This window comes from Populus nigra, chromosome 17, assembly GCF_951802175.1.
Source record: "Populus nigra chromosome 17, ddPopNigr1.1, whole genome shotgun sequence".
Taxonomy (NCBI): Eukaryota; Viridiplantae; Streptophyta; class Magnoliopsida; order Malpighiales; family Salicaceae; genus Populus; species Populus nigra.
Window position 1 is genome coordinate 7,139,639 of NC_084868.1, and position 10,655 is coordinate 7,150,293.

Sequence of the window (10,655 nt, forward strand, 5' to 3'; positions counted from 1 at the left end):
AGAAACGCAGATTTCACATCCATTTGATGTACCTGCCATTTCTTTTGGGCAGCTAAAGCAATCACCAAACGAATGGTGTCAAGTCTTGCCACTGGTGCAAAAACTTCGTAGTAATCAATACCCGACTTTTGCTTGTATCCTTTCACCACTAACCTTGCCTTCAATCTGTCCACCTGACCATCTGGCTACAACTTGGTTTTGTATACCCATTTAACTCCAATTGTTTTCTTGCCTTGTGGAAGAGAAGTAAGCTCCCAAGTATGATTCTTCTCAATTGAATGAATTTCTTCATCCATGGCACTAACCCACCGATCATCTTGCACTGCTTCTGCATAGGTTAGAGGATCACAATCTGCAAATAAAGCAAAGTTTACCAAATCCTCATCAGACACATCATTATCATTGGTTACAATATAGTCCTGTAACCGTGCTGGAATCACACGATTTCGTGTTGAGCAACGAGTTGCATCATCAGGACTCAAGGGGGAATCAGAGGTTGCTGCCGTGCTGGTATCCATAGAAGGTCCTTCAGGTTGTGTGCCTTCAACGGAGTCTTCATTCCATACAACCCCCATTTGTTTCTTCTCATCAACTGTCCAATCCCAAGCTTCTGTCTCATTGAATTCAACGTCCCTGCTCACAATGACTTCATTTGTTGCTGGATTAAACAACTTGTAGCCTTTAGTTATATTGCTATAGCCAATGAAAATGCATTTTACACATTTATCATCAAACTTCTTCCTTTTCTCTGCTGGAACGTGAGCATAAGCAATACAACCGAACACCCTGAAAGTTCCAACATCTGGTTTGTAATTGCTCCAAGCCTCCTCAAGTGTCATGTTGAGAACACTCTTAGTAGGGCACCTGTTTAGAATGAAAACAGCACAGGATACAGCTTCTGCCCAAAACACTTTGGGTAATCCCTTTCCTTTCAACATGCTGCGCACCATTTCACAAATCGTTCGGTTCTTTCTTTCAGCAACCCCGTTCTGTTGGGGTGAGTAGCTTGCTGTGAATTGATGTTTAATGCCATGACTCTTACAGAAAATAGAAAACTCATTAGAAGAGTACTCTCCTCCCCTATCCGATCGAAACATCGTCAAACTTCGACCACACTGTTTTTCAACGTAGATTTTGAACTCTCTAAATATGTTAAAACACTCAGATTTTTGCTTCAAAAAATAGACCCAAGTGCTTCTACTGTAGTCATCAATGAAAGTGAGAAAATATTTGTTACCTCCATGTGAGACATTCTCCATTGGGCCGCAAATATCTGAGTGCACAAGCTCTAGTGGCTGCTGTGCTCTTCGTGACTTTCCCACTGGAAAAGAGTCCCTGTGCAACTTGCCAAATATGCACCCTTCACACATTTGATTAAAATCACCCAACAAAGGCAGCCCTGTAACCATTTCCTTCTTTGCCAGCAATCTTAGTCCATTGAAATTCAAATGACCAAAACGGAAATGCCACAGCCAATTTGTATCCATAACCATAGCACTACAGGGCATGATCAAATCAGTTTGTAGAGGCAAAGGAAACATGCGATTTTTAGTCATTTTAACTTTGGCAACTAGTTCATTTTTCTGATTCACAATGGTGCAAATTCCATTATCAATGATGATTTTCAATCCCTTTTCTGAGAGTTGCCCAATACTTAATAGATTCCAGTGTAAACTAGGGATAAAAAAAACACATCAGAGATAGTTGCATGAGAGCCATCTTTTAATCGAATGAGAATGTTACCTTTCCCCATAATTGAAACTTTGGCTTTGTTTCCAAAATTCACTTCTCCACGTGCTGATTCATCTAGGCATGAAAATAGCTCCTTTTTGCCACACATATGATTACTGCACCCAGTATCCAAATACCACTGGTCACTGTGCTCATCTTCAGAAATGCTGCAGGCTAACAGCAAAGTTTCTTTTTCTTGTATGTCAGCATCAACATAGTTGGCACGTTCATAATTGGCTTTAGCCAGCTTGACTCTGCACTGTGAATGATAATGTCCAAATTGTTTGCAACGAAAACATTGAATTTTGGACTTCTCATACCTTCCATTACCAGAGTTACTTTTCTGAGAGGAGGTAGCTTGTTTGTGGTTCACAGCCTTGCTATCTTTGTCTGATGTTGATCCTCTACCATCGCTGAAATTTGCTTTGTTGGATAGAGTCACCCTGCTTTGAAAAGCTTGTTCAATAGGCTCTGCTAATCTTTGATTCATTCGATACTCATGAGCACATAACGACCCCATCAGACCTTCAATTGTCATGATCGAAAGATCCCTTCCTTCTTTAATTGTAGCAACGACATAGTCAAACCGACTTGTCAAGGATCTCATGATTTTTTCAATAACAAGCAAATATTCCTTTTTCTCACCATTCACTCGCAATTGATTGACGACAGTTTGAACCCGAGAAAAGAAATCAGATATAGAGTCAGAATCTTTCATTTTAAGAGATTCAAATTCACCACGTAAGGTTTGCAACCTTACATTCTTTACTTTCTCATCACCTTTGTAGGATCTCTGAAGCATCTCCCACGCCTCTTTAGCCGTAGTTGCATTTGAAATCTTTTCAAAAACAACTTCATCTACGGCTTGGTAGAGAAAAAATAAAGCCTTCTTGTCCTTCTTCCTATTGTTACTCAAGTTATCCTTCTAGACTTGAGTGAGTGCTGTTGCTGCATCTTGATCTACTGGTTCTGCATATCCAAGCTCAACAATCTCGGATAACTCCTGAAAGCCAAACAATGCCTTCATCTGGATACACCATTGATCAAAGTGTTTTCCACCAAACCTGGGAAGCTGAGGTTGCATGCCGTTCATGATTGGATGCTTACAAATACAAGTAAGAACTTAGACCAAACAAGAATACTGGACAGTAACAAGCTCTGATACCAAATGTAGTAAACAAGAAAAACAAGAAAACAAAGTGGAAGAGACAGATAATTCTTATTGAATGAATTGATGTAATGTTCGTAGAAACAACACCTATATATAGGTGAAAAATAGAAACAGAAACAGAGGACTCTCAAACTAACACTCCTATTTGCATGGCATTACCATACTCAACAAACTAACTAAAAATCAGCAAGAAAATCTGCACGATAATTTACAGACTTATTCAAACCCAAAGATTTATTCAAAATTAGAAAAGTAAAGTAAATACTTGAACTGCAGGACAAAAGAAAAAAACTAGCCGTTTGAGTTTAAAACCCCAACACTACACCGTAGTGCTGTGATAGGAAAGTATAATTTTGATAAGAGTTCATACCGTCATATTCTAGATTGACGTGCCATGTTTTATTGCCTTTAGAGAACCCTAGTTAAGTCAAATATTGAATAAGTTGGATTTCACTACTAAATAAATGTGCAATATCAAAGATACATAGTCCATCAAATATCCCCTGCAGGAGAAGAACAGCCTCCATTAAAATTATTGATTACGGGTTGATTATTTATAGATGAAGTATGTAACTAATAGTCAAATATAAATGCATGTAATTTGACGTTTGAATGGTGGTTTGCCTTCTGAGTATGGTAGTAAAAAGTATTTGGATTTAATTATAAAATTATAATTATAAGATTAGAAGTTACTATTTAGTATTATGATCATTAAAAAATCTAATAGTTTGTGAGTTTGAGTAAATGACTAGTTGTGCAAGGAAAATATGTATTATTTTTAGTGCTCCCTACCTAAAGTAAACTATATTGTTGTTCGATTGTTATTTTAAGTTGTGTTTTTGTTTGTTTATCTTGTTTAAAATACAAGGCAGATTTTTTTTTGTGAGGAAGTTTTTATCTTATTAGATTAAATCATAATTGTTTTAATGCCCAAACTGATTTATTTCTTAGATATAGTTAAGTCCTTACATTCCTAATATTAATTAAACAAAATAATTATTGAAGCATTTTTTATATTTTGGTCAAACAAACCCCAATAGATAATTATAAACTGGTTAAGATATTTTTTATATATATATTTTTTAAAATATGATAAAAATGATTCTTTTTTTAGAAAATATACATGAAAAACTTTTAGAATTTGGTTGTTTACATGAAAACCAAACATATATTTTTAAAAAATGAAAGTTTACTTTTCAATTTTCAGATTTTTTTTTAAGTTTTAGAGAAAATCGAGTATTTTTAATATCTAATCTGTATCTTACTATGTAAGTTTACAGTTTAATATTATGCAAATTTTTTGGAAAAAATATGTGAGAGACCTATAAATATTTTTAAAATGCCTTTTGAAAAATTTAAATTTTTTTAATATTATTATATTATTTATTTATTAAGTGGGCTGAACCCGGCCTAACCATCTAGGCCAGATCTAGTCAGGTTAGGTTGAGCCGATTAACGACCTAACAAACCTCTCTCATATTTTTTTTAATGTTGGGTTGGGCCTAGAGCCCAAGCTCGATCTGTTTGGACTACACCTGACACAATCATTTAAGTTGGGTTAAAACTGGTCTAGCCTAAGGCCCACATGGTCATTGGCCCCAGTGACCATGTTAATTATTTTTGCCTCTTGCATGTAGAACGAATTCTCATAATCCATATAGTGGCCGACTCTATAACAGGGAGAAGAAAGGTAAAAAGGTTACCTGGGCATAAGGGCGTGGCTAGCTAGTCGTGCTAGGGAGGCCAACATGAGGCTAGTGGCGGCATTGGTGGAGGAGATAGCTTATGGCGTTAGTTGCTAGAGGATAAGATCATGGCAAAGAGGAAGGAGTTGACAATGACTATTCTTGACATGGGGTGATCGGCTGATAGTCGTGCTGGTGGCTCATGGTGGAGTTGTGATGAAGGAGTTGGCGACGAGGTTGTCGTGACTGAGGGCACAACAAAGGAGAAGAAGAATGTAATGGCAGAAAAGAGAATGAGGAGAAGGCTTATTTTTGGCCAACTTTGAACACTGATTTCTTGATGCTCAATGCCTGAAATCTACCCTTATTTATAGAAGGTGGAAAATGAATATTTTGTCTTTGTTAGGGACAAATCTTAACCCTTAATTCAAATAGAAATGATCTTAATTGTTGGCTCAAAAGAGCAATCATAGATTGTGAAAATTGGTTGTTAAAGACTAGTCGGATTAACCACTTTAGGGCGGCGCAATGGTGGCTGTAGAGATAGTTGGTTGGCAAGACCTGCTATAGGGTGTAGTACAATGTTAAGTTATCCTAGTGGTGTATGGTTTGCTTGGTTTAATGGGGAGAGGAAACATTAAATACCCCTAAAAAGTAGCCTTTTAAGTAGCTTTTTTTGGGTGAAAAGTGAAAGATGATGAACAGTAACTAGACGACTTGTCATCTATTATTTTTTTTCAAAACAGCGTCGTTTTAGCTTTAGGGATTTGATCAAAGTTCAATTTAGTCTTTCGGCTTTTGATTTCTTTTAATTACATCCCTAATTAATCTAGAATTTTTAATTTCATGCAATTTTACCTCTATCGAGCTTCAATATTAGTCTCAAATTTTATTGCCTTTTTTATTTTGGTCTCTGGTTTTGGATTTATATAAATTGATTCTCAATTGACCATTAAATTTTAATTTTTCTTCAATTCCACCAGTCTTCAACCAATTCGAGTCTCCAAAGTTAAGTGTTTTTTTTTTAAAAAAATTTTTGTTGTGAATTTCTTTAATTTGATTCCTAATTGACCATAATTTTTTTATATATATAATTTTACCCCTGATTTCAATCAATTGACTTTGCAAAAATTAAGTTTGGTCTTCTAAGATTTTAATCTTCTCATTTAAACTCAAATTAGACTTCCAAACTTATTTTTTCACCAATTAAATCCCTAATAAAATTAATTTGACCTATTTAAAGTATAATTAAGTTATTGTACTTAATTAAATCATTTAATTTAACCTAAATTAATTTTTATGAGATTAATTTTTATACAAATTTGTCTAATAATTATTTAATTTGATATTAAATCTATTTTTTCTCTCTAATGTTAGATATAATAGGATATGATAGGATATGAATTTGTTGTCAGCACCTTACAACCGCTATTGCACAACTTTTTGTGTTTCGTTTTATAAAAACGGTAGAAAAGTTATTCCTGAAAACAGCAAAATATTAAATACTGGTGTATAATTCTCGGCAAGACAAGAGGCGAAGCCAAGGCTTTGAAGATGCGGGTGATCTGTCACAATCATAGATATAATTAATTAATAGCTTTTCAGAGCATCATATTCTGAGAAACGCCACCACAAGACTTCACGAATAGCATCTTAAAAGCACGCAACAGTTTATTCAACAACATGAAAGACAATGGTTGATTATTTAGCTTACGCGCCCAAGCATAAAGCAACGCTGGGTGCCTCCACGGAATCGTAACAAGTAACTTGAGTTGAAATAACACCGATGACTGTAGAAAAGCAAAGAAAACACACAGTATAAACAAGGCTCCATCGTACACGGTTGAACAAATATCAATTGGTGGTTAGTCTCCCCACCACTGATGGACAAACACACCGCTGCTTCTAAGGCTCTTGAAGAGGTCAATGCAGTTTCCACCAACTTGATCTGAGCAACTGAGGAACAGCTCATCAATAAAGCATACAGCCCCGCTTTGGAACAGACCAGACAGAAATATCAGTTCCACCTTCCCTGCTTTCATTTTTAGCACCACAAAGTCAGCATGCTGCACTGTTTGCTTAAACCAATCAAGAAAATCAAACCCTTCATCTTCCACAGATTGATCAAACTCTTCCACATCAGGATTAAGAGTAGCCTCGACTCCAGCAAGGCCAGGATAATAAATGAAGGCAACACCAGGTTTTTTAACACCAGAAAGCAGGACCGAAGCGTTATGGTCGACAAAATAAACATTGAAAGTGTTGCGATCCACAGGATAAGACGGCAAGAACCAACTTGAAACACTAGAATTCAGATGCTCACCTCCCCCAATCTCAACATACACTAATCGCTTCCTAGAGGGCATATCAACAAACTTGGGCAAATAAGCTATGTTTTTCTCATGTTCCACTTGCTTATTCTCTGTGAGAGGTTCTAAATTCTCCAAATGAGGTCTATTATTCATGATAGATGGGCAATCAGCTGGTAGCTGGTATTGCTGGAAGTAGCCGACACTGTAAATTCTTTTCTTGAAAACAACCAGTGTATACTCGTTGACATAACCAACATGGACAATGTTGGAATACTTTAATAATGAGGACACAGGCAAGGAAGACCTAATCAGGTTATTGGTATTAAAACTGTTAACACCAACAAGCATAGCCCCAATTCCACCAGGCTTAAGCACACGCTCGCTCTCGAGCACAACAATGGCTGGGACGGAATTCTTTTCTAGGTCCCCAGACAACACAAAATCAAAGGAATCGTCTGCATATTCAAGCTCATAAGCCATCCTCTTATGCTTAAGAGAGAAAAAGGGGTGTCTGTGAACCCCACAAGCATTGAGAAATCCTAATTCTCGTAATGCAAAAACTGCAGGAGCAGATCCTTCACCGACACAGAGAACTTTTGCACTAGGATCTATCATCTGCATGCCCAGAAGCTCTCTAACAACATTAGTAGTCACATTCACACCTTCCTCACCATCAATTGAGCCCCAGATTGGCTTCAAAAATCGATTCTTCAACAAATGTGGATCCATAAACATAAAGGGTACATCACATTCATTATACCTCACAGAATCAAACAATAATCCAGGATCAGACCCATATAAGAACAGTAACAAAGGAATGATGGACATTGCCGTGACAAGCATGGATGCGCGTAGAAGCACACGCCGGGCTATTGATCCACTAAGGATCTGGTATCTCAAGGCCTTCGAATTCATCTTGTGTTCCACTCTTAACCACGAAATTGGCATCAGAGATTAAATTTTTAATCAAATTACAGGATTTCAGAGACTTGACAGAGAGATATAAGCCAACCGATAAAAAGCTAGAGACTTAACGAGTACAAAACCTGGAGGAGGTATGATTCCCACCCACAAGGACACCCATTGATTTTTGAAACATTAACCAGACCCTTTTATGAACTCTTGGCTTTGCCTCAAATACCATCTTTACTTGATTGGAAAAAAAAACCATTCCTTTTGAGAACACTACATGTTACAATATTCAATCCTTTTATATCTCACACTTTCGCTATACAATGACAAATTTATCAAAACAAAACACGCAACATAGCAAAAGATACGAGGAAACGAAACAGGGTCAGGGATTAGGTTTTGTTTGAGAAAGGAATGAAATTGAGTAAACTAGAGATGGGCAGAGAGTTGAACTCTGGGGACAGTTATATAAAAACGGAGTTGATCTAACAATCAGTGTTGATACTTGATAGTACAGTAGGAGAGGAGTCATGACATAATTATGTAACGTGCGAGAGGACGAGGAACCTTCTGCTTAAAGAAGGTTCATACGCGTGTATAGATGCAATACCAGGAGATGCATTATTATTATTTTTTTATTAATTCTTGATTTCACTTTAATTAATCCAACAAATTTGAAGTTAATTATCATATAAATTTTTAATCATTCTGATATTTATAAAAAATAAACTGATAATATTTAAAAAATAAATTTAAAAAATAATCACTTAAACTAGACCTTTAGAATTGGAAGAGATGCATTATTGCTTACATAAATCCAGTTATTTATTTTTTTATGTTAAATAATTCAAGTTTGGTATCACGGTCTAAATTATTTTTTTAATTTTTTATTAATATATTAAAAAAAATAATTTAAAAATTAATATATTAAAATAATTTAAAACAACTAAAAATATATAAATTTAATATTTTTCAAGATAAATATATATTTTTTTTAAATAACGCTTTCGTATACAGGACGCTGGCTATGGGACCGATATGAGGTCTATTTCCATCATATGGTCACTTCAACAAAAACTTAAAGAAGATAGACTGAATTAAGGTGATCCATGTGAATTGCAACCACTAGCTCATTATCTCGTATAGACGTATAGTAGATCAGAGTAAAAACAAATTTATAATAAAAAATATCAATTATTGCTAACAAGTCTTCTAAAAAAAAATATTTTAATCTTGAATTTGACAATATTTTTATATAATATTAAAATAAAAATATATTAGGTTCACCTAGTTTAACACAGGTTAATATATGAAACTTGCAAAATTAATTTTAAAAAATAAATTGAAAAGTTCATCATCGATTAATTTAATCTTAAAAGATAAAATCGATATAAAACAACTATCAATTAAAAATAAAAATTAAGTGAACTCGAGTTATTTAAGCAAGTTCGCGACATAAGTCACACATGCTATCAAATTCAATAATAATAAAATATATCAGAGATTATATTCATTTAATTATATAAGAATGAAGGGTATGAGAATTTTTTTCGTATGAAATATTAAAAAAAACCATGATAGGCGTGTGAGATCAAGATAGCTAACTAGATCATTAATAATAAATGATGAAATTTTATTTTTTTAGTTTTGAGTTAAATAAAAAAATAGATCATTGATAACAAATAGTAAAATTATATTTTTAAAAAAATTAAAGGACAAAAAATGCATTAAATAAAACAAAAATAAGAAATATAAATAATAGGCTAGATGTTATGAATTAACCTATCAAACATGCGCTTCAGTTTATGGACTTAACTTGGTTCAATGATATTTTTTATCAATATTTTTTTTACCTAAATATAAAATAACAAAACTAAAAAACGAAAAGGAGCCCGGGTACTTAGGACTTCCAACCCAGCCTACGTGTTTGGGTCAAACTTTAATATTTTTTTTATTTCTTAAAGAGGTGTACCACTATTTTTTAAGAAATAAACAAACGACATGTTATTTATTTTTCTATAGAATCCAGCAATAAGAGGTTGTTGAAAAGCATAGGATCAATTTTTTTAACAAAAAACTCATTTCCATCCATTTTTATCCAAAATAAACCTAAAAATACCACCTTAATAAATCTAAAATCAACCCAAACTTGGAATTATTCCCTTGGTTAGATCTACCTCCACAAGCAAGGAGAAGGAGAGGAAACTCAGGTGAAATTCCCTTCATCGAATGAAACTCATTAACACCGAAATTAACTATTTTTGTGTCTAGAATCATTGTCAACGATGACTTTATCTTTCTATGTCGTTATCCAGCAAGTCTCTCTCTCCTCTCAAAAAACAGGATTGAAAAATAAGGTAAATAAAGTTTGGTACCACGTTGGATTTCTATAAATTAAAGTGACCAATCACCTATTAACTAAAAAAAGATTGCAGACTAAAATAAATTTTTCAGATGAATTTTGAAATCTCCACCAATTTTCCTTATCTTTCTGTCTTTCAATTCAACCCTTTCTTGAAAAAACAATAAGCAACTAGGTGCAGGTGCTAATTCATGCTCAAAATGATTTAATTGTGCAAAAAAAAAAAGTTTGAGGATCAAATTGTAAATTTTTTTAAAAATTACAATTACTATCCACAATGATTTATGAGAGAATGTACAATGCGAAGTCTATAGTAACAACTCCTCATGATTTAATGTTTTTATAATGTTTCACCTTTTGTTTTTCTCTTTTTACTATTCTCATTTTTTGTTAATTTCATTCTTTAATATTGCTTTTATTGGGATTTAGGATTGATAATTTATTTTCTTTGCATTTTATATTGTTACAACCATTTAAAAAAA

The 10,655-nt window shown here is 34.1% G+C and overlaps 1 protein-coding gene across 1 annotated transcript; it reads right to left on the reverse strand.

Annotated features, from left to right (window-relative positions):
• Positions 1 to 6,270: 6,270 nt before the first annotated feature.
• On the reverse strand, positions 6,271 to 7,931 carry LOC133676470 (uncharacterized). Its single transcript, XM_062098135.1, has one exon. It carries the CDS (start codon positions 7,845 to 7,847, stop codon positions 6,453 to 6,455), a length of 1,395 nt encoding a protein of 464 aa, XP_061954119.1. The 5' UTR covers positions 7,848 to 7,931; the 3' UTR covers positions 6,271 to 6,452.
• Positions 7,932 to 10,655: the final 2,724 nt, after the last annotated feature.

Bases quoted from the DNA above. Each gene is read 5' to 3' on its own strand.
- LOC133676470 (XM_062098135.1), bottom strand. From the start codon at position 7,847: ATGCCAATTTCGTGGTTAAGAGTGGAACACAAGATGAATTCGAAGGCC.